This window comes from Odocoileus virginianus, chromosome 1 (assembly GCF_023699985.2).
Source record: "Odocoileus virginianus isolate 20LAN1187 ecotype Illinois chromosome 1, Ovbor_1.2, whole genome shotgun sequence".
NCBI classification, from domain to species: Eukaryota; Metazoa; Chordata; class Mammalia; order Artiodactyla; family Cervidae; genus Odocoileus; species Odocoileus virginianus.
In genome coordinates, this window is record NC_069674.1 from 55,238,467 (window position 1) to 55,264,573 (window position 26,107).

The 26,107-nt window shown below is 38.6% G+C and overlaps 1 protein-coding gene across 3 annotated transcripts in view; it reads right to left on the reverse strand.

Annotated features, from left to right (window-relative positions):
- MATCAP2 (microtubule associated tyrosine carboxypeptidase 2) overlaps positions 1-26,107 on the reverse strand; it is a 75,509-nt gene that overhangs the window by 10,671 nt on the left and 38,731 nt on the right. For all 3 annotated transcript variants that reach the window (XM_020902528.2, XM_020902539.2, XM_070468473.1), the window contains 3 exons: positions 9,887-10,030; positions 9,069-9,201; positions 8,191-8,496 (listed from right to left, as the gene is read on the reverse strand). In XM_020902528.2, coding sequence (XP_020758187.1) covers positions 8,191-8,496; positions 9,069-9,201; positions 9,887-10,030 — 583 coding nt within the window. The remainder of the gene's footprint in view (positions 1-8,190; positions 8,497-9,068; positions 9,202-9,886; positions 10,031-26,107) is intronic.

Sequence of the window (26,107 nt, forward strand, 5' to 3'; positions counted from 1 at the left end):
AAACAAGAGAGACTACAGAGAAAAAATAACACCACATGGTGCCCCAAAGGAGAAGGTGCAGGAGCAGGGCATTCCATTAGGTCATTGGGATTAACAGGTACCTAGTCACAGATGTGAAATACATCCTCAAAGAGGACCTAGTGCATGGCACAGGGAACTAGACTCTAAAGCCTAACAAATCTGTGGAAAAGAAGCCTAAAAAGAGTAGATCTCTATCTATCTGGATCTGAATCATGTGGGTGCACAGAGAAAATAAACATGACACTGTAAATCAGCTATACTTCAATATAAACTAAAAATTAATTAAAAAAAAAAACAATGCCTACCCTCTTCCACAGGATGTTCATAGTCCCGGTGGATACACAGCCACTTGGTCAGAACAGGCTTGTGTCTGAAGGCAGGGCTGGCAGAGGGCTGAAGGAGATGGGAAGGCTGTGCCAGCAAATGACCTTGCTTGGAGCTGTAGTTCCTGGTCCTCTTTGAATGGGACCACAATCTCCAGATCCAGCGGGCACATCCCACAGCCTATTTTTGCCCAGTGCCCACCAAGGCAGGTGGACTCCGTGGACTGGAAGAGCTCTGAAAATCCGCCCGGTCTCCTCCTCTTCTGCTGACGGCTTCCCTATCTCGAGCCTCCTTCCTTAGAGCTGCCCCAAGTGCAGCTCACACCAACATGCACAGGCATCTTCGCGGGTTTGGATTCACCCGGGCAGTAGAAGGGAGAAGAAAGAAACACAGGCAAGCCCTGGGCTCTGTGTTTTGCCTCATTCCACTTGTTCACAACCCAGGGAGGGGGAAAATCACCTTGCAGAATGACTCTGGATGCCTGCGTCTGAAGAAAGCCTGCCCCGGTGGCCATTTCTCATAACGACACCCGTAAAGCAGGCACGGAGGAGTATACCACGTATGCAAGGACCGCGAGGCAGGAGAGCTCACCTGCCACCCAGAAATGTCCCAGCGCAGGCATGAGAACGCAATTCACAGGAGGGCAGGCTTCCAAGAAGCCAATTTCAAGAGGTCAATTTTCATCACACCCTCTTATACACAAAAAAAGTTTCCCAGGAAAACACACACCATATTGCTCCTTACCAGAAAACTGCAAATCAGAAGAAGTGTATTCCCTTACTGTCAACAAAATTCCCATCACTGAACAATTACACAGGATAGATGATGGAGAGGGGCCTGCACAAAAAAGAACGCTCGTACAATGTGTCAGGAAATGGAGACTGCTAACAGACATCAGCAGAACAGGATGGAGGTTTCTCAAGGAAAGAAATATAGTCACCTGATAATGGAGCAATTGTACTCCTGGCTGGTAAGGGACAAAACCACCATGCATAAAGATACATGTGCCCCACCCTTGACTGCCACACAGTTTAAAACAGCCCGGACAGAAAAGCAACAAAAATGTTCATCACTAGAGGCAGGAAGATAGAAGCTTAGGTACAAACACACAAAGGAATACTACTACTCCTGAAAAAACAATGGAATAATTCCATTTGGGGACATATGGCTGGACCGGCAGAACATATACTGTGTGAACAAATCAGAGAAAGACATATTTTATGATAACACTTAGAGGTGAAAAGTAAGATTTAGCCAAAAAAAAAAAAAAAAGAGCTTGAGAGTACATAAGAGGCTCACAAAGAAAAAAAATCCATGTGATGCCCAAAAAGAGAAGGTGCAGGAGCAAGGAATTCCATTAAGTCATTGGAATTAACAGGTACCTGTTTACACATTTGAAACAGATCAATAAAAAGGACCCGGTGTGTAGCACAGGGAACAGGATGAAAAAACACTGCCAACTCTATGGGAAAAGAAGCCTAGGAAGAGCTGATCTCTATCTTTCTGATACTGAGCCATGTGTGTGGCACAGTTAAAATCAATGCGACACTGTGAATCATTTATACTACAGTATCAACAAAAACTTAAGATTAAAAAAGCAATGCCTGCCCTCTTCCACGGCATCCCAGTAGACACGCACCCACACGGTGAGCGCAGGCCTCTGTCCCAGGCCAGGGCTGAAGGATCTGGGAAGGCTGTGCCAGCAAGTGAGCTTGCCCTGGACGTGTAGTGCCTGTTCCCTTTGGACGGGAGCACAATCTCCAGATCCAGCAGGCACATCCCACAGCCAAAGGTGCCTAGTGCCGCAAAGCAAGGTAGACTCTGGACTGGAAAAGCTTTGAAAAGTCACCTTGTCCCACGTCTCCTGGAGGTGGCTTCTCTATCTCTAGCCTCTTTCCTTAGAGTCACCCCAGGTATGCACCACAGCATCGCGCGCAGAGCTCCTGGAGTAGTTTGGATGTGCTACGGCTGAAGGAGAAGTTAAAGGGAAGGAAGGCACAGGACGCCTGGGCTGTGTGGTGTCACACTGCATCCTCATTCGGTTGGGTTCTATGTGGCCTCAGCAGCGTCCGAGTCCTTGCGACCTTATGGACTCTAGCCCGCTAAGCTCCTCTGTCCTTGGGATTCTCCAGGCAAGCATACTGGAGCGGGTTACACTGCCCTTCTCCAGGGTGTCTCTACTCTCATTTATGACCCAGGAAAAATAAGTTTCAAAAGGCTCTAGTTTCTTGAGTCACAGACTTGGGCATCAATAAAGCCTGCCACCATGTGGCTGTTTCTTTTTTTTTCATTTATTTTTATTAGTTGGAGGCTAATTACTTTACAACATTGCAGTGGTGGCTGTTTCTTATAACTACACCTTTAAAAAGGCACAAAAGAGCACATCATATTCAGAAAGACTGAGAGCTGGTGAAAGATACCTGCCCTCAACACATGTGCTGGGGTAGTTGAGAAATGTAATTTATAAGAAAGCAGACTTACGTAGCCAATTTCAAGAGGTATATGTTCATCTGGCAGTTTTAAACACAAAATTGGCAGAAGATACTATGCTCTATTTGGGTTGCTATTGGAGAATTGTAGATCAAAAGGACAACTAGATATATCCCCTGGCAGTACTCAGAATGGCCACCACCATAAAGTCTTCAAAGAATAAAAGCTGGAGAGGGACACTGAGAAAAAGGAACCCTCCTACCCTGTTAAAAGAAATGGAATCCTGAAGCAGCCACTCTGCAGAAACAAATGGAGGTTACTTGAACACTAAAAATAGAGGTACCCTATGATCCATCAATCTCACTCCTTGGCAAATATCTGGCAGAAACCCTGGTCTAAAATGATAATGGTAGCCAAGTGTTGGTCACAGAGCTCTTTACAATGACAAATGTTAAGTTTTCCTTGTTGTTTGGTTCCTAAGTCGTGTCCAACTCTTATGATCCCATGCACTACATGGAAGTAACCTAAATATCCACTGACAGAGAAGGTATAAGGAAGATGCTGTACATATTTCCAAAGGAATCTTATTCAGGCATTGAAAAGGATGAAATAATACCACTGGCACCAACTTGAATGGACGTGAAGATTGTCATACTAAGGGAAGTAAGTCAAACAGAGAAAGAGAACTATCACCTGAAGTTGCTTACATGCAGAATCTAAGTAAGATTGATAGAGATGACATAATTCATGAAGTAGAAAGAGATTCACAGACTTAGAAAACCCACATATGGTTACTGAATTGTAAAGGTGGAGGGTAAGGATAAATTAGGAGTTTGGGATTGACATATATAACCTACATTATTGAAAACAGATAACCAAGACGGACCTCCTGTATAGCACAGCGATTGTGCCGATATTCTCTAATAATCTGGGGGAGAAAACCTGAGAAACTATGGATACATGCATATGTATAAAGGAACCATTTTGCTTCATATCTGAAACTAACATTGTTTATCAACCATACTTCAAATAAAAATTAAAAGAAACAAATAGGACCTAAATAAAATGAAACTTTCTGCACTCATGAAGAAACCAAAACAAAAGGAAAGATCACCTACACAATGGGAGAAAAGATTTGCAAAGGATCAACCAAAAAGAGATTAATCTTTAAAATATACAGAGAGTTCGTGCAGCTCAGGATCAATAAAAGCAAACAATGCATTCAAATAATAGGCAGAAGACCTCAACAGACATTTCTCCAGAGAACACATGCAGAACTAAGAGGCATGTGGAGATGCTCAACATCACTAATTACCAGAGGAATGCAAATCAAAACTACAATGAGATATCATCTCTCATCAGTCACAACTGCTATCATCAAAACATCTATGAACAATAAAAGCTGGAGTGGGTATGGAAAAAACTGAATCCTAACTATTGCTGGGCATGTAAACTGGTACAGCCAGTATAGAGAACACCATGCAGTTTCCTTAAGAACTAAAAATAGAAATACCACATGCTCCAGCAATCCCACTCCTGGCACATCTGCCTAAAGCCACCGTTCAGAACATACAGGCAGCCCAATGTGTTTTCAGCAACTGACATGGAAGAAACCAATTTTTCCATCAATAGAATAAGGGGTAAAGAAGATCTGATACACATGCCAAATGGAATAGTACTCAGCCATAGAAAAGAATGAAATAATGCCATTGGCAGCAATATGAATGGACCTGGAGATTCTCATACTAAGTGAAGTCAGTCGAACAGGGAAAGACGAATATCACCTGAAATTGCTAACATGCAGACTCTAAAAAAAATGATACAAATGAAATTATTTACAAAACAAAAACAGACTCACAAACTTAGAAAGCAAACTTAGGGTTATTACCAAAGGGGAAAGATGGAGGGCAGGGACAAATTGGGAGTTAGAGACTTACAATACATTATGATAACTGACAACAGATAGCCAAGAAGGACCTGCTCTATAGCACTGTGAACTCTGCTCAATAGTCTCTAAAAACTGAAATGGGAGAATTTGAGAAAGAAGAGATACATATACATGTACAACTGAATCAATTTACTGTCTACCTGAACTAACAGAACATTGTTAAATCTACTTCAAATTAAAATGAAAATTGAAAGAAACAAATACGATCTAATTATTCTCAAAGGCTTTTGCACAGATAAGGAAACCATGAACAGAAGACAACCCACACAACAGGAGAAAATATTTGCAAAGATTAATCTTGAAAATATACAAAGAGCTCACGCAGTTCAATATCAAACAAAACAAACAACACAATCTAAGAATGGGCAGAAGACCTTAACAGACGTTTCCCCAAAGAAAACACACAGATGGCCACAAGGCACGTGGAGAGATTCTCCACACTGCTAATCAGAGAAATGCAAATCAAAACTACATCAGGTATCACCTCACACCAACACAAATGGTCATGATAAAAAATCTACTAGACATGGGATCTAGAGCGATTTCCTGTATATAAAAAATAAAAGAGCTGAACTGAACTAAACAATAAATACTGAAGAGGATGTTGAGAAAAGTAAATTGACAACAAAAAGTAAATTATGGAGGACATTATGGAAATGCCTCAAAAAAATTAAAACTAGAGCTACCATATGACCCAGCAATGCCACTCCGGGGCATATATCTGGTGAAACTATGGGTAAAGTATATGTGTACCCCAATGTTCACTGCAGTGCTATTTATAATAATGGAAGAAACCAATATGTCTACTGACAGAGGAATGAATAAAGCAGATGTACATGTATACAATGGTATATATCACTCAGCCATTAAAAAGAAGCCAACTGCAGCAATATGGATAGATCAGGAGATTATCATCCTTAGTGAAGACAGAGAAAGACAAAAATCTGATAGCGCTTATATAGTACATCAAAAAAATGATACAAATCAAGTTTGCATCTGTTTGCAAAACAGAAACAATCACAGACTTAGAATACAAACTTATGGTCACCAAAGGAGAACGGTAGAGGGCAAGGATAAACTGGTTGTTTGGGATTAACATGTCCACACTGCTATATTTGAAACAGATAATCAGTAAGGACCTGCTGTATAGAAAAGGGAACTATGGTAAAATTCTGTAGTAACCTAAATGGGTGCTGCACTTGGAAAAGAATAGATATGTGTATATGTGTAACTGAACAACTTCACTGTACACGTTCAACTAACACAACACTGTTATCACAACACTGTTCATCAGCTGTGTGCGTGTATGTGCTCAGGTGTTCAGTCACATCCAGCTCTTCGTGACCCTAATACACTGTGGCCCACCAGGCTCCTCTGTATACTCCAACATAAAAGAAATCTTAAAAAATAAAGTAGAAAAAACCAAAAACATTAGTATGACAAGAAACAAAAAGCAAAGTGTCCAAGATGTCTCCCTATTATACGAGGTTAAAGAGACATTGCTGCCAAAAGTAATGCGTGAACAGTGATTAGATCTAGATTTTTTTCAACACCTGTAAAGACATTTTTGGAAGAGTTGGGAATATTTAAATACTGTATATGGAAGAGTTGATACTGCTGAATTAAAACTCACTTTCTTAAGTGTGATAATGATACTGTTTTAAGTAGAAGAGAATGTTTTTAGTCTCAGGAGATGCATGCTTAAGTTCTTAAGGAATGAAATGTCAAGTGTACAGTCTGCTTTTAAAAATTTAGAGAGAGGACTTCTCTGGTGGTCCGGTGGTTAAGAATTTTCCTGCCAATGCAGAGAACATGGATTCGATCCTTGTTCCAGGGGAGATCCCACATGCCATGGAGCAACTATGCCCATGAGCCACAACTACTGAAGCCAGTGTGCCTAGAGCCTGTGTGCCACAACGAGAGAGGCCACCCCAGTGAGAAGCCCACACCACAATGAGAGAGGGGCCCTCACTCGCTGCAACTAGAGAAAAGCCACAAGGATGACCCGGTGTAGCCAAAACAAACCAATGAAAAAATAATTTTTTAAAAAGTCACAAAGAGGGGGCTTCCCTTTTCATCCAGTGGTTAAGACTTCATCTTTCAATGAAGGGAGTGTAGGCCCAATCCCTGGGCAGGTAGCTAAGACCCCTCATGTGTCTCTTGCCAAAACTCCAAAAACATAAAAAACCAGATGCAATATTGTAACAAATTCAATAAAGACTTAAAAAATGGCCCACATTAAAAAAAACAACAACTTTAAAAACAAAGTCAGAGCGAATAGCATCAAGAAAGTGAAAAGACATACTACAGGAGAAAATATTTCATTATTTGGTAAGAGATTTGTATCTACACTATAAAAAAAAAACTCTTACCTCAATAATAAAGACAAACAAAGCAATTAAAACTGGGAAAATGATCTAAACAGTTCTCCAAAGAAAATACACAAATAGCCGATAGTCACATGAAAAAATACTGAATTCATTAGCCACCAGAAAAACCACGAGTTAACCACTTTATACCCACTAGGATGGCTTTAATAGTAATTAAAACATGAAGATGGTAGGTGTTTTGGAGGACATGGTGTAATAGAAATCCTCATGCACTGTGGTGGGACAGTAAAATGGTGCACTTTGGAAACACCAGCAGTTCCTCAAAAGGTTGGGCACAGAGCTACCTATAAGCCCCAAATTCCACTCCTAAGTATACACTCGGGAGAATTAGCAATATAAGCTTGTACACAAATATTCATAATAGCCAAAAAGTGGAAACAACCAAAATGCCCATTAACTGGTGAAAGAATAAATAAAATGCAGCATATGCATGCACTGGAACACTATTCAGCAATAAAAAAGGACTGGTGATACATGCTACAATATGAACGAACTTTAAAAATATGCTAAGTGAAAGAAAGGATCACAGCCACAAAGGATCACATGTGATTCCACTTACATGAAACATCCAAAACAGGCAAAACTAATAAAAGTAGATTAATGGTTATTTATCACTGGGAACAATGGGGAAAGAGAATAGGGAATGCCTACTAACAGGGTAAGTTTCTTTTGGGGTGATGAAATGTTCTGGAATTAGACAGTGGTATTGTCTGCACAACTCTATGAACATTATAAACACCACTGAACTGTATATTTAAAATGGATAAACTATGTATCTCAATAATACGAAAAAGCAAAAATGGAAAAACGTTAACAACTAGTGAATCCAGAGGAAGGTTATTTTAAGTGTTCAGCCCATCATTATTTCCCAATTTCTGTAGGTTTGAAATTTTTCTTAAGAGATGAGCAAAATGATGCTAACAAAATGTGGTTTGGGAAAATCAGCACTGACCTCAAGTAACAAAGGTTTAATTTTTCAAAGGTGAGTGGGTTCAATGATGGGAAGAGCAGGATGTGACCAAAATCAATAGACAGTTACCCAATAAATCACAAAATCTACAGTTAAGGCACACTCACCTGGTTGAGAGGTATCAGTCCATCCCCTCTTTGCTCGTACACAATAATCCCATCTTGTATTGGGGTCCTTGACAAACCTTCCAATATCTCTGAATAGTTCACAAAAAGACATCTGGCTGGCGCGATAAACAGTGTAGTAGAGGAGGGCAGCCCTCCATAAAAAGGGGTCTTTTCTAAACAGGACACTGTGAATACTTGCCAATCCTTCCTCTGTGGGATTGTTTGGCTTTAGTTCAAGTTTTTTACGGCCAGTCCAACTGTTCCATGGCTGCTGAAGGTTGTTAATACCTCGAAAATAATGTGTGCCTATGGAGAAGAAAAGGCACATGAAAAGCAAGAAGTGCATTCTCATTTTAATTCTTCTCCAAGAAAAGATTCTACCAACAGTTCTAAAACCAAATTGATGTGTACCTAAAAATCAAAGCAGAAAATGGCCTGACCCTAATGCCTTTGGGTTTGACTGAGTACACTGCCTTCAGAGGGATTGTATTTCTCATTAGAAGAGGTATAACTTTTAGGGCAATTTATTCTCTTTCTAAGAGAAGAATTATAGACCTGATATTTGAAAGAATCTCAGAGGTCACTTAATTCCATTCCCTCGGTTGAAGGTGGGTGAACTGGCAGATGCGTCACCGTCTGAGCTACCAGGGAAGCCTGAACCGAAATCCAGAGGAGTTAAATGACTCTCCATTTACATAATACCCTAAAAAACTTAATTTGAAATGAGACGCTAATATTTTCACTTTCAGTTCAAGTGACACCTAACAATTTCATCACTTTTTGCCAAATATTACTAAGAAAAAAAATTTTATAAAAAAACAGGTGCTTGAGGTAATTTGTTATTACAACTGAATAAATGGAGAAGGGTGGTCACCTACCTATTTCATGCCTCAGCATTCCTTCCAGCCAGTGCTCTCGTGCAGTGGAAACATTGATGGTCAGCGTCGGACATCCATTTACTACTGTCATGGAAGCTCGGGAAAGCAGGTCCTCAGTGAGATGAACTACAATCTAAGAAGCACAAGTTAAAATACACACACACACACACAAGACGAAACATAGAAGGCAGGGGGAGAAAGTTTTCACAGACAATAACAGACCCATAAATTAACACCTTTTTCTTTTGTTTATACCAAGAAACCAAGAAGCTGAAATGCAGAATCAATCACTTTGACCCTTGGAATTTTGAGCTTTTGGGAACTCAAGAACCTTTACTAGATTGAAAGAAAAGTAGACAGCTGTGTAGAGGAAGGCACAGAGAATTGAAATTGTGCCTCTGCTCTGCTCGTAAATATAGTCCCTGGGATGAAATGATGCAAAGGAAGGTGCAGGAGCCAGAGTCCTTGTCACTGCTAGGTCAAAGCTTATTTTGAGACTGAACACTAGGAACTGGCCATTAATAAGAAAAGCCACTGTGGCAAATCTCTTCCTTAATAAGTTTCACAAACCAATTCATATATTCCCACAAGCTACACAAAAATAGTAATAAGAGGAAAAATAGAAAAAAACAACACACAATTCAATGCAACAAAAACTTAAACTTGTATTTAAGTAGAAATCTGGATGACTTATTTAATGAGTAAAATAATGTTGGGAAAACAAAACCCACAGAAAAAAAAAAAAAGAAAAACCACGTAGCACTCACTGAGAGTTACAATGTTCAATCAACTCATCATGTTCACTCATGATTTCATACCTCACCCATGCAGCCTTCTTTCACCATGTACTTCCTAACATGACTCCAGATTCGAGTTTTAGATAGCAGGCTACCACCGGTGGCCTGTTCAAATTTTTCATAACTTCCATACTTTTGTAAAGTCAGTTCCATAATATTGATGGACTGTAAAAGAAACAGAAATAAAGAAAGTAAATTGTCTCCGATTACTCTAATGTGAGTAATGAGCTATATGCTTGTCATGACCTGTTCTGTGTTTACTGATTTACAAATTAAATTGTAGCTAAGGTAACACATTTTTCTAATCCTAAAGAGTTTTCACTCATTTTCACACGTTTTTACAAAACACTTATGTACACACTTCTTAGCCCGGGATAAAGAGGCTCAAGCACTGCACATGTCAACATCTAACAGGCTGAGTTCTCTGTTTCTCTTGGCTTCTCTAAGACCATCTGGTGGTTTTGCAGAACTCAGAAGGTATGTCTAGAGACTTATCGCTAGTATATAATTACCACTTGGATAAAGAAAAAAAGTATTTCCAATTTTTAAGAACACACGAAAGAATCAACCATTCTGTGATGATCCTACAGAACTTGATGTTTTCCTTTGGCAGAAAACACAGTCTCAGCATTACTAAAAATACTTTTTATCTTTCATTCAGGGCAGGGTACTATCTACTTTTCATTCTTCATAAATTTTCACATGAAAAGAATATGAATGTTGAGATCTTTTTCTCTAAACAGAAATATACAGAAAGACAGACTAAGAAAACTGGTAAAAAATCACAGATGATCAGCATCTATGGGAAAGCCACCAAAAAGGTAAACATAAGAATGGAAAATGCTATTGAAAGATCTTCTGGAAAAAACATCTAGAAAATTCACATATATATCTTATATGGATGGTGACAGAAGCTAGAAAATTCAGGTATCTGTTATATTAAGTCTACAATTTCTAGCTGTCATCAGACTAGTAAAGAGATGAAAAGCACAGCCTCTAGAGTCACACTACCTGAGCTGACATCCTGGCTCTGCCACCTTCTGGTTGTGTGACTCTGAGCAAGTTACTTATTCCTAAGCCTCCTCATTAGTAAATGAGGATAACTACAATAATGTCTACTTCATGGTTCTGTTGAGAAAAACTACCAGCCTCTGTAAAGCACAGTGGCAGATACAAATAGTCAATACATGTCAATTATTACATCATCATTGTAATCATCACCAGTATGTCATCATTCTTTATAAATATCACCACTGTAGATGACAGGCTTAACACAAAAACTACAGTAAAGTTCAGGCACTACAAGTAAATATATATATCCCCACTGGAAAATACATATTACTAATAAACTAGGCACAAATAATCAAGTTATCATAACAAGAAATGGCTTCAATAGGTCTGCCTGGCTTCTGTTCTCAGAGCTGTTATTATGAAAAGCCTTGCATTTCAAATTATAGCATGCGTGCTCAGTAGTGTCAGACTCTTTGCAACCCATGGACTGAAGCCCGCCAAACTCATCTGTCCCTGGAATTTTCTAGGCAAGAATACTAGAGTGGCTTGCCATTTCCTACTCCAGGGGATCTTCCAGACCCAGGGATTGAACCCACTTCTCCTGCACTAGCAGGCAGAATTCTTTACCACTGTGCCACCTGGTAAAACCTTGGTCCAAAAGCCAGAAGCATTGGAATTGTCCTGGAAACTGGTTTCAACCAGAATTTTGCCTGCCTCCAAGATGCACGCATACTGAATCAGCATCTGCGTTTTAACAACATTCCCCAGGTGATTCACGAGCACAGTAGAAAGCTAGAAGGGTCTCAGAGAATGGGAACACAGCAAATAACCCAGAGGCTAATTTACTTATCTGATAACCAGGGTAATTAAAAGAACAAATTAGCATACAATTAAAAGCCCATTTTAGCAGATTAGCTAAGGTATTTGCATACAGTGGTCTAAAGGTCACTAGTCAACAATATACCAGAGTTAGAAGAAAGTGAGAAATTTCGCCTTATTCCATAAGAGACAGAAGTGGTACTTCTATTTTGGACTTACATTTAGACCTAAAAAAAGCTAAAGAAATTTTTTATTATAACTTGTGCTTATAAGTTTTAAAAAGTATATACTTAATTTAGGAAAAACTAGCTTTTCTAGCATATGCTTACTCAGTAGGAAAATGTTATTATCTGGTTACTATTATAGCAGATATAAACCAGTCTAGAGAATTTAGAAAAACTTAAATACTAGTGATCCTAGTTATCACCAACAAATGGTACTGAATAGAAGACTACATTCACATTCACATTCATAGTAAGAATGCATTTCTATTCATAATAGGGAACAAAGATTTGATTGAAAATTTATCCTGAAAAAGTACCCTAACAAATATAAGATTAAAAAATTACATTGGCAGTTTAATAACAATGGGGAAAACTTATTCCTATCAACTAACTATTACATACATCAAAGAAAGAATAAAAATAATGGGAGCTTTTTTGGAGAAGGGATGTAATTTTTCTATCAAAATGACATACAACAGCACATCATTTCTTTCGCTGCATGACTTACATGCACCAGCATGGTACCAATCCTACCATGGGAGCTACACAGATGGTCCCAAAAGCTTAGCTTAATATGTCATATTCAATCATTCTTCACTGAAGTGCCCATCCTGTTGTCATCTCTAGTTTTTTTTTAAATTAGTTTTCAACTGGTCCAACCTAGACACTTTTGTTAGTGATCACACAGATTTCTAATATCCTTCACTGGCTTCTCAATCCATTTGCATTAGACTCCAACATAGACAGTGGTTGGACAGGTGAATAAATTCAAGTTTTAAGAGACTAGTCAGCAGTCAGTGTTCAGCAGTTACTTCATCAGTGAGTATTTTTGTGTGACAACAATTTCTGCTTCATTATGCAACCTCCTACAGGCCACAGAGATTTTACGAGTATGGTAACTTTGGAAAAAAGAAAAGGCAATAAGCAATTTTAAAAGGCACAAAGAAGCCTGAAAGGATACATCCAAATGCTACTTGATATGATGTTCATCTTTGGGAAAGGGTAATGTGCTACACTGATGTTTATTTGCACTTTACAGGAGTTTTTTGAATTGTTTACAATATGCAAAGGAAAAAATCATTTCTTCTAGCTTCCCTGAGGTATGAGTGACAAATAAAAGTTGCACAATGATGTGTTTAAAGTATATAATGAGATGACAATATATATATACACACACACACACACATACACTGTGGAATGAATACTACAATCAAATTAATTTACAAATCCATCACCTCACATATGCAGTGGGAGCGTCTAAGATCTTAGCAAATTTCAAGTATAAAATAGATTATTATTACCTATAATCATTATGCTGTATTTTAGACACCCAGGATTTATTCCAAGTTTATAACTGAATTTTGGTACCCTCTGATTCACACCTCGCCACAAGTTTTTATTTTTTAAAACAGGAAAAAAAAACATCCATCCTTTCCCCCTAGAGCTCAGAGAATCAATATCTATATCACTTTGAGAATCAAACTTCCACACACCTTCACATGGTTAATACGTTTAAGAGGCAATAAATTTCATGTCAAATCTCTCTTCTCCATTAGTATCATTTAAGTCAATCAGAAAACTACATCTCCCAATATTATTTGGTGGGAGATTCAAACAAGCATCAGGGAATTCCCCAATCATCACTTTCAATTTGCCATTCAGAATATCCCTTTCCTATCTTCAAATATATCTCCACCATTTCTTTAACTTCCAATAACATTCAAGTATTAAAAGAAAAAAGGTTCAAGTTAGTTTAACCAATTTAAAACATAAATCACATATCTAATTAAAGATTTTTCACCTCCCCTAGGCAGGGCCTGGTCTGGGGCCTAAAGAACTTATACTGGGAAAGGAAGGCATAATCAGTGATTTGAGTCCTCCTCATTTCTCCCCCATTTCCCTGCAGGATATTGAATATTCAGTACTTCTAACATATTCTGCAACTCAGCAGGTAAAGAATCTGCCTGCAAATGTAGGTGACACTGGAGACGTGGGTTTGATTCCTGGGCTGGGAAGATCCCCCTGAAGTAGGAAATGGCAACCCACTCCAGTACTCTTGCCTGGAAAATGCCCTGGACAGAGGGGCCTGGTGGGGTCACAGAGAGTCGGACACAACTGAGCGACTGTGTTTCTCGTTTGTGTACTCAGTATATGGAAGGAGGAGTGAACAATTCCTGTGTAACCGGTTCAGCTGCGGTCCTTCTCCCTTGCCTATAATGCTATGGCAGGCCTTTTACAGAAGGTGCCTCCACTGCACAGCTTACTGACCAATCTCCTTCCAACAGAATCTATGCAGGAAGCCCCCCTGAAGTGGACCACTATCAAAACAACTTTTACAAAATTTAAAAGCACAACAGACCTTCATCAAAAAACAAGAAAAAATCTCAAGGAAACAACCTAACCTGGCACGTAAAAGAAAAAGACAAACATACAAAACGTAAATTCAGCAGAAGGAAGGAAATAATAAAGATTAGGGAGGGCTTCCCTGGTGGCTCAGATAGTAAAGAATCTGCCTGCAATGCGTAATACCCAGGTTCGTCCCCTGGGTCAGGAAGATCCCCTGGAGAAAGGCATGGCAACCCACTCCAGTATCCTTGCCTGGAGAATCTCATGGACAGAGGAGCCTGGTGGGCTACAGTCCATGGAGTCACAAAGAGTCAGACACGGCTGAGTGACTAACACATTCTTTCAAAATTCTAAAGGGAGGGGATAAGGAGCTTTTAATAACAATGATAACGATGATAATCCCTCCTTCCTAGAAAATCCTTATCATTCAGATAGCCCTTGCACTGGAAAACCAAGGCGACTTGACAGGACTGAGCAACTGACACTTTCACTTTCTTCACACTCCCTGGTGCCTCAGTGGTGAAGAGTCTTCCTGCCAATGTAGGAGATGCGAGTTCAATTCCTAGTCTGAGAAGATCCCACATGCCTTGGAGCTAAGCCCGTGCATCAGAATGATTGAGCCTGTGCTCCAGAACCTGGGAACTGCAACTGCTGAGCCCACACGCCTCAACCCCTGAAGCCCACAGTCTGCAGAGCCTGCGCTCTGCAACAAAAGAAGCCACAGTGAGCAGCCCATGCAGTGTAGGCCCCACTTGTCATAACTAGAGAAAAGCCTGAGTGGCAATGAAGACCCAGCACAGCCAAAATAAATAAAATTTTAAAAAATAAAGATTAGGGAGGAAATAAAATAAATATTAAAAACAACAGAAAAAATCAACAAAAACAAGAGCTGGTTCTTTAGAAGGGTAAACAAAATTAACCTCTAACCAGGTTCACCAAAAAAAAATGAGAGAGTACCCAAACAAAATAAGAAATGACAAAGGAGAAATCTTGAGTGATACTACAGAAATAGAAAAAAAAAAAAAAACATAAAAGAATACTATCATGTCAACAAATTTGACAACCTAGAAGAAATGGACAACTTTCTAGAAACATACAGCCTGCCAAAACTGAATCAAGAAAAAGATAATATGAAGAGATGGATCACTAGAAGTGAAATAGAATCTGTAATCATAAAGAAAAGTTCCTACAAATCATAGTCCAGGACCCGATGACTTCACAGGTGAAGTCCACCAATCATACAAAGAAGAACTAATACCAGTTCTTTTCAAACTCTTAAAAGAATGAAGTGGAGGGAACATTCCCAAAGATGTTCTATGAGGCCACCATCACCCTGAACCAAGACCAGACAAAGACACCATCATAAAAGAAAATTACAAGCCAGTTATCTTCAATGAATATAGATGCAAAACTTCTCAACAAAATATTAGCAAACCAAATCCCAACAACATATAAGAAAAGATCACACACCATGACCAAGTGGGATTCATCCTCAATTCACAAGGACGGTTCAGCATACACAAAATCAACCACATTACACACATTAACAAGTCAAAAACCACATCTATCTCAATAGATGTAGAAAAAGCACTTAACAAAATTCAACATCCATCCATGATAAACACTCTTACCGAAGCAGGAACAGAGGGAACATATCTCAACATAATAAAAGACATTTATGACAAACCCACAGATAATACTCAACAGTGAAAAGTTAGAAGCCTTCTCACTAAAATCTGGAACAAGTTAAGGATGCCCACTCTCACCACTTCTCTTCAACATTGTATTGGAGGTCCTAGCAGCAATCAGACAAGAAAATGAAGGAAAGGTATCCAAATTGGAAAGTAAAAGATAAAATCGTCACTATATGCAGATGATATGATACCATAAATAGAAAACCCTAAGGACTTCACACAGTTCAGTTCAGTTGCTCAGTCGTGTCCGACTCTTTGTGACCCCATGAACCACAGCACGCCAGGCCTCCCTGTCCATCACCAACTCCCAGAGTCCACCCAAACCCATGTCCACTGAGTCAGTGATGCCATCCAACCATCTCATCCTCTGTCGTCCTTCTCCTCCTGCCCTCAATCTTTCCCAGCATCAGGTCTTTTCAAAGGAGTCAGCTCTTCGCATCAGGTGGCCAAAGTATTGAAGTTTCAGCTTCAACATCAATCCCTCCAGTGAACACCCAGGACTGATCTCCTTTAGGATGGACTGGTTGGATCTCCTTGCAGTCCAAGGGAGTCTCAAGAGTCTTCTCTAACACCACATTTCAAAAGCATCAATTCTTCGGCGCTCAGCCTTCTTTATAGTCCAACTCCCACATCCCTACATGACCACTGGAAAAACCATAGCCTTGACTAGATGGACCTTTGTTGACAAAGTAATGTCTCTGCTTTTCAATATGCTGTCTAGGTTGGTCATAACTTTCCTTCCAAGGAGTAAACGTCTTTTAATTACACAAAAGCTAGGCAAAACATTCTCTGACATAAATCATACTGATATTTTCTTAGGTTAGTCTCCCAAGGAAACTGAAACAAAAGCAAAAATTAACAAATGGGACATAGTCAAGCTTTTGCACAGTAAATAAAACCATTTTTAAAAGAATGAAAAGATAACTTATGAAAGAAAAATTTGCAAATGATGCGACAAGGTTGTAATCTTAAAATATATAAATATCTCATACAACTCAACAACAAAAAACCCAATCGAAAAATGGGCAGATGACCTTAATAGACATTTCCCCAAAGAAGACATACAGATGGCCAGCAGGCACATAAAAAGATGCTCAACATCACTAATTATTAGAGAAAAGTAAATAAAAACTACAATGAGGTACCACCTCACACTGGTCAGAATGGTCATCATTTAAAAGTCTACAAACAACAAATGTTGGAGAGGGTGTGAGGGAACCCTCCTATGCTGTGGGTGGGAATGTAAGTTGGTTCAGCCACCAAGGAAAGAAGTATGGAGGCTACTCAAAAAACTAAAAACAGAATTACCACATGATCCAGCAATCCCACTCCTGGGAATATAACTGGACAAAACTATAATACAAAAAGATACACGCACCCCTATGTTCACAGCAGCATGGCTCACAATAGCCAAACTATGGAAACAGCCTAAATGTCCATCAACAGATGAGTGGATAAAGATGGTGTGGTACATATATACGATGGAATACTACTGAGGCATAACAAAGAATAATGTCATTTGTAGCAACACAGAAACAACTAGAAATTATCATACTAAGTGAATTAAGTCAGAAAGAGAAAGACAAATAGCATATGGTGGTAGTGGTTTAGTCGCTAAGTCATGTCTGACTCTCTGCGGCCCCATGGTATAGCCTGCCAGGCTCCTCTGTCCATGGGATTTCTCAGGCAAGAATACTGGAGTGGGTTGCCATTTCCTTTTCCAGGGGATCTTCCTGACCCAGAGACTGAACCCATATCTCCTGCATTGCAGGCAGTCACAAGTTCTTTAGCACTGAGTCATGTGGAAAGCCCCATATAGCATATGATATCACTTATATGTGGAATCTAAAATGTAGCACAAATGAACCTATCCATAAAACAGAAACAGACTCACAGAGAACAGACTTGGGCTTGCCAAGGGGGAAGAAGGGAAAAAGAGGGAAGGACCAAGAGTTTCAAGAAATGGTGCTGGAGACAAATGGATAAGGAAGCTGTGGTACATATACACCATGGAATATTACTCAGCCATTAAAAAGAATTCATTTGAATCAGTTCTAATGAGATGGATGAAACTGGAGCCCATTATACAGAGCGAAGTAAGCCAGAAAGATAAAGACCATTACAACATACTAACACATATATATGGAATTTAGAAAGATGGTAATGATAACCCTATATGCAAAACAGAAAAAGAGACACAGATGTACAGAACAGACTTTTGGACTCTGGGAGAAGGCGAGGGTGGGATGTTTTGAGAGAACAGCATCGAAACATGTATATTATCTAGGGTGAAACAGATCACCAGCCCAGGTTGGATGCACGAGACAAGTGCTTGGGCCTGGTACACTGGGAAGACCCAGAGGGATCGGGTGGAGAGGGAGGTGGGAGGGGGGATCGGGATGGGGAATACATGTAAATCCATGGCTGATTCATGTCAATGTATGACAAAACCCACTACAATACTGTAAAGTAATTAGCCTCCAAATAATAAAAATAAATGAAAAAAAAAAAAAGAAATGGTGCTGGGATAATTAGATATCAATAAAAGAATAAAATCAGACCCCTACCACATATCATATACAAAAACTAACTCAAAATGTATCAAACACATAAATGTTAGAACTACACAGAAAAGTCTTAGAAGAAAGCATAGGCACACGTTTCATGACCCTGTATTAGGCACTGGTTTCTTAGATATGACACCAAAACATCAAATAACAAAATAGGTAAGTTGGACTTCATTCAAATTAAAAGCTTTTATGCTTCAAAGGTCACTATCAAGAAAGCAGAAAGACAACCCACAGAATGGGAGAGAGGTTTACAAATTTCGTATCTGAAAAGTGACATATCTAAAATATATTAAGAATTCCTATAACTCAATAATAAAAATACAAATAATCCAATTAAAAAATGATCAGAAGATCCAAACACAGTTCTCCAAAGAAGATATACAAATGACCAATAATCTCATGAGAAGATGCTCAATATCATTAGTCATCAGAGAAATACAAATTAAAACCACAATGATATATTACTTCATACCCAGTAGAATAGCTATAAAAACAAAAACAAGTTGACAAAAAAAGAAGAAAAGAGTTAACAATGATGTGGAGAAACTAAAACTCATACACTGTTGGTGGGAATGTAAAATGATGCAGTCACTTTGGAAAAGTTTTCCTTAAAAGAAAACACAGAGTTCCCATATGACCCATTATATACAATCTCTGATCTCCTACCATATGACCAACTACCATATAATCTACTATTAATACTAGGCATATACCCAAGATAACCAAGAACATGTTCACACAAAAGTCTGGACACAAATGTTCATAGCAGCATTGTTCATAACAGCCAAAAAGTGGAAACAATCTAAATATTTATCAACTGATGAATGGACTAATACAATGCAATATATATATGGAATATTATCCAATAATAAAAACTACTGAAACATGCTATGATATGGATTAATCTTGAAAACATGCTAAGTAAATGAAGCCCACAATGAACCACATACTGTATGATTCCATTTATCTGAAAGGTCTGGAACAGTTAAATCCATAAAAAGAAAAATAGATTGATGGTCGTCTAAGGCTGGGTTGGGGTGGGAGTGTTGGTGAGAAATGGTGAGTCACTTCTAATGAGTACAGGGTTTCCTTTTTCAGGTGATAAAATTTTCTCAAATTTGATAGTGATAATCACTACATAATCCTAAGCATATTGACAATCACTTAACTGTACAGTTAGATAGATTAACTACATGGCATGTGAATTATATCCTCATAAAGCCATCATTTAAAAAACGAATAGTAATCAAACAGCACAGTATAATATTTAAACCACTAATTCAGAAAACAAAAAATCTCTGTAGAAAACTTACAGCACTATCTTGTATGATATAGCAAACTTTCTGAAAAATTTCAATACTGTTGAATGATCTAATTTTGGTTTACTTGCTGATTCTGTTTGCTGTTTAGCAATTTGGAAATCTCACCATCAGTCAAAAGCCACTTGAACAGTCATGCACTAAAAACCTATTTCCCTTTTCAAATGCAGCTTTCACTCAATGAAAAACTACATACAATAGGGACACTGATACAATATAAGCCTTGATGTCACTGTGGAAAGACTAGAAGTCAAAAGATCTGGTTTTATGTTGGTGCCCTACCTTTTACTGCGTGACCTTAGGTCTGTCATTTTACCTTTCAGGTTTAGTTTCTTCAATAGCAAAATGGAGATGAAAATCTTTGCCCTACTTACCTAATAGGGTTGGGTGTGAGGATGAAATTAGAGATAGACACTGAGAGTAAAAGAGGGGAGGGAGAGAAAGAGAACTTGTTATGTAGTCTATTTCCCAAACGACTGTGGGCTTCCCAGGTGGCTAAGTGGTCAAGAATCTGTCTGCTGGCACGGGTTTGATCCCTGGGTCTAGAAGACTTCCTGGAGGAGGAAATGGCAACCCACTCCAGTGTTCTTGCCTGGGAAATTCCATGGACAGAAGGGCCTGGCAAGCTACAATCAATGAGGTCCCAAAAGAACAGGACACCGCTTAGAGACTAAACAACAGAGAAATAGAAGAGCATCCTTATATACCAATGTTTTTAAAAACACTGAGCTGTCCCCCCAAAGAAACATACATGCCCAATGAACTTGACCCTGAGTCACAAATTTGGATCTACTGTCTGTAGAGTATTTCATTGAATTTCTCGCATACCATTAATAACATCTTTCATTCATTCATCTTTATGGTTACTTTCTTTCTACCAATCCCTGCTTTTATGTTTCTATTTTAGAATCTTTATAATCTAATTCCAAGCTTGGCCATTAGACTGACAGAGATTACACTGAAATTTACATAGTTTAATACTACTCGGTTGGATGTATGAATAAAATGTTGTGAAAACACAGAAAGGTAAACTCAAGTGGGGCTCTAGAGGAAACAGATGATATTCCAGGTAAAAGGGGATAATATTGTCAAAAGCATACACAAAGCAAAGAAAGTGAAATACAGAGCTTTTAGCCTAGACAGGGACCAGGAACTAATTTATTTAGTGCCAGGGACTCTGTGAGATTCTGGGAGCAGTTAAAATAAATAAAATACACTTTTATTAACAAGGTTAGTCTTGTGGTAAAGGCAAAAAAAGAAATTTAAGGATGATAACAGAGTGATACATGTCATGACAGATAATCTGCCCAAGATGCTGTGGGAGTATAGAGCTGACTTGGGAAACCTTAGCATGCACTAGATCAGGAAACATGAAAGACCTGTAGGCCATGATAACAATTTTGGACTTTATCCTGAATTATGAGGAGCTCTAAAGTTTTGCAGGAAGGAAAGTGACACAATCAGATTTGTACCTTAGACACTGACAGTAGTGTGGAGAGCAGGAGAAACTGCATTTGCCAATAATTCAGTTTTCTATAAGATAGACTGTTCAACTGTGACCAGATTATAATAAAAAGAAAAATGCTTCAATAAATTATATTCTACATATGCAGAACCCAGGAAATAGATCCAAGATACTGAGTCTGCCTTCAATGAAGGAACAAGTGAAAGAACATAGCAGGACAAAGAAAACCATCACCTACAGCCTTCCCCTCAATCCCCTTCTGCCCCTTCTGTCATCAGGGTTGGGGTAGTCTGGATGTATACAATGTTAAGTGGGAGAGTGAGAGGGTAAATGCTACGAAGAGAAGATCTTTGTAAACAGTACATATTAGTACTGCAAACTCTTCTTTACCTACCTACAAGGAAGAAGTAGATATTCAAGCTGTTTTGGAGAAAAGAATTTGTTAAGATAAGAACCTGAGATTGCAGGTTAGGCAAGTTTTCAAAGGCACATCAATGAAGTGTTGTTTCAATGAGTCATCAAGGTCATACCTTCTTCCAAGGACACACAATCTGACTGGGGTGTTTCCATCTCTGTAAGAAAATCTTCCTTGACATTAGGTTAAGAAATGACCTTACGTCTCCAATCTAATACACAAAACTACTATGAGAGTTACTAAACTCAAAATAATCTTATAACTAATGAATCTGGAAAAAGGCTTGTGATTTGCTCAACAAAAAATTATGTCACCTAAGGAGAAGTATAGTTTAAAGAAGACTTGCTTTTCCCTCCCCCTTTATTGTCTGGACAACTTGAGGTCTAATAACACAAAATACCTTAATACTAGTACAATTAAAACATGGCCTCAAAGAAATTTTATATCAAGACATATTATTATCAGTGAAGGTATTTGATTTCCAATGGTGTTATTTCTACCATAAAAGGAAAATGAACACTTGTCTTGTTTTAGAACACAACGTGATTTTATGTATTTATTATACATGCATTTTAATCTAACAATAAATTACCTATCCCATTTTCACTACAAACTCCAAAAGCAAGACATTTTCTGAGGACCATATTTAAAAATCTTTATGTTACGCTATCACCCGCCTCAAAACAGAGCTTATGTGTAATAGATCTGGTCAATCAGAGGTGGCAAACTGGCAACCCAAGGGATGACTGTGGCCCACAAACACGTTTTCATTGGTTTGAACAACCTTTTTTTTCTTCTTTGAGTTAGTTGTCAACATTTATAAATTAGAAGACTTTGTCTAAAATTCAAGTTATCTATCTACTCTTACAATTTCTGAGGATATGATACACTAGATGCAAACTGTAGCCCAACTGCTATCTGGTTTCCAGTTTCCTACAGTGCGCAGACAACTCCCTGCAATCATTTATGATCCCTGCTCAGATCTTACAGGCATGTGACCCTAACTGTACAAAGTCTGCTAACCAGGAAGAAAAAAAAAATTGGAATTTATTTCCTAGCATAATGAAGTTGGGCTTCACTGATAGCTTAGTTGGTAAAGGATCGCCTGCAATGCAGGAGACTCCAGTTCGATGTCTGGGTTGGGAAGATCCCCCGGAGAAGGGAAAGGCTACCCACTCCAGTATTCTGGCCTAGAGAATTCCATGGACTGTATAGTCCATGAGGTGGGTCGCAAAGAGTTGGACACGACTGAGCAACTTTCACTTCACTTCATAATGAAGTTGGTCCATTGAGATACTTACTTTGAATATTTGAACTCCATAAATGAAAATGCAATGCTATGCCACAGAATGTTAAGCATTACGTTATTCCAATTCAGGAAAAAGGTCAGTCAGAATTCTTTTCTTTAAACACCTCTGAGATTGTATGAAAACTCTATCAAGCTACCTTTGATAGCATGGACCATAAACTTCCATTTACTTCAAGAAATAAATTTAGGATACTCTAATTACATAAGCAGAACAGCTTTCCTCCCCCACCCCCCCACCCCCACCGTTAGGCAGATGTAGAATATATTAATACCAAGCAATACTCTAACTCTTAAATAATATGGTTATGATGGAAGTGGTCTTTTTGAGAGACATCAAATACCTGTAAAAACTGGTACTGTTTCACTCACGGACATAGCTTTTTATGTCAAGTCTATGTCACTGTTAACGTTTTATTAGCACTGAGACAATATGCCTGCGCTTGATGACACTGGCTTTGGACTCGGTCTCCAAGCTGCTGGAACCCCTGTCCGCTCTGAGGTATACTGTGTCCTTCCTGATGACTCCTCTCCTTCCCAGAAGGCGCCTGGTCTGTGCTTTCCCCTGGATGCCGCTGGACTTCTGGTGGCAGGAGCTAATTTGACAACCCAGTGATGTTAAGGTAACACCTTCGTGCTAAGTTTCAGGTTCTCACGTTTTAAATTTTTGCCCCATACTACATGCTCATGTAGACATGGTTGCCAGAGAGTCAGCAAGGAATTTACATTTTCCTACATTAAAGATACACTGTGACGTTTAATGTAAAATTCACACGAGTTTAATATAAAATATAGATCTACACACAGCCTGATTTCCTTGGTTATTCTCTTCCTATTTCTGCTGTTAGGCTACCTTCTCAGTAACCTTAGTTTAAAAAGCATTCTTTTGAATTGTCAAATTGAGCACACACTGTAGAAAGAACTGCATTGAAATGGTTTTTTCCACTAGGTTTTGTGCTTAGAGAAACAAATCTCACTTGCTTGTAAAGTTAATTTTAACAAGCCAAAATATTTGCCAATTATGGGTTGAGTTAATAAAGCACTGATATCTGAAGAAAAAGAATTTTCAGTTAACACAGCTGGCAGAAACTCTGAGCTTTTCTGTGATTAACACATGATGTGGAAAAATAGCTAAACATTTTAACAAAACACATGACACAACTGAATACATAATGACATGAAATGGAATCTTTAAGTAATTAGCCATAGTATTTTGTGGGCTGGAACTTAGGTGTGTGGTCCTAGAAAGGGCTCTCAAGGATCACTGAGTCTATTCCCCTCAATATACATATGAGGAAAATGAAGCAGACACTGTGCAATGTTTACATGAGTATATAGTACGGTGCAAAAATTAAAAACAGAACCATTCTGCACCACAGTGTACAAGAAAAACTTCAGAGATCAGGTCTACCTCTCTTTTATAAAGCAAAAGTCCTAAAAAATCTTAAGTCAAAGAATATTTTTTTAAAGAAGGCAATTCTTCCATTTCTTAATACATTTATATGTCTAACAAACCTCTTACTTAAAACGGTAATTCTTATAAATAGCTATAAGATCCATTTCACTACTGGCTAAGAGGGTTATGTTTCAAAATAATGAAAAGATTAACATTTTTTATGGAGTGCTCTGATATGCTAAGATGGAAAGATGAAAAAGACATTTTACTGTACGTTTTTTACATCATTTTTTCGCAAATATATCTACACATTTCTTCTAGTAATTACAAGTCCTTACCATCTCTATTCTTCATTCATACTAACATTCTTCAATACTTAATCCCCCATCCCATCTTTGCTAACTGCATCTTCTCCTCCAGAGGTTACAATATAAGATGCCTGGAACCAAATCAAAGGTTTCAAAAAGTTTTCTTCTTTATAAATCATTTCAGTGGATTTTTTTCACTTAGATGGTGGATGTTAAACATCACTTCCTTCTACAACCTCCACTTCATCCACTTCAGGCTTCGTGGCTTTTTCTGTTGCTGTGTTTTCTACTTACTACGGCTAGTGTAGCACCATCACAGCAGGAAAGCTAAGACGACTGCCTTGATGAAAACTATTTGAGAAGGAGGGAGCAGGGAATAATCTTGTCATTTTAGCCAATCCATACCAATGTTTCCTTCCATTAATATGGATAATCAAAAACTGATTGTATTTGCAAATAACAATTACTTTGAAAAATGTAATGCCTTAGGAATAGGAAAACAATGGATATACTACTTCACTGAAGACATTTTGAAAGTTCATTTATTTTGTTTCAGTTGAAAATAACTTAAATTTTATTTTAACCCTCTTGTCAATTCTCAGTTGTGTATACTTCACATGAAACAGAAAGGAAACAGAAGAAATGCAATGAGGACAGTGGTCAACAGAGAAAAGGTATATATTGTGGGAGCTGCAGAATCCCATGGAGAGAGGAGCCTGGTGGGCTACAGTCCTTAGGGCCACGAAGAGTCAGACACAACTGAAGCGACTTAGCACGCACACATGTGGGAGATGTAATGGATGTTTCTGCTTTTTCCCTGACAGAGTCAAAGGGGCATGGGGAGAGAAGTCAGTCATCTACAGTGCTATGACAGCCTCTGGGGGCACTCTGTACTTGCCTCTTTCAATTTACTCAGTTTACAGTCTAGGCACCCAGGTTTAACCTTGCTATTCTTTCCAAGGCACTAAATGACGCTATATTATGGAGTTGAGACTGCAGCTGTAGCTGGAAGATGGGGATGGGTGCCGAAACAACAGAAGGTAAACACTCATCTTAAGGCTTCCAAAAATCAGCAACTAATAATCACTCTTTCACAGGTTGGCCCAAGCTTAGTTTGTAAATAGCATCCCCCGAAACTGTGCCACACAATGGTCCTTTACAAAGCTGTTAAGAAGTCAGACCTTATAACTCACCAGGAGTCTCAAACTGACAACGACTATAGCCCACAGAGATGTTTTACTTGAGCAATACAATATTTGTTTTTAGTATTGAGTTTTGTATTTTTTCTAAAATCTGAATGTAAATGCCCTAAAAAAAAAAATTAACCTAAGCTTACTATTCCCCGTCTCTTATATCCTGTAAAGTCTGC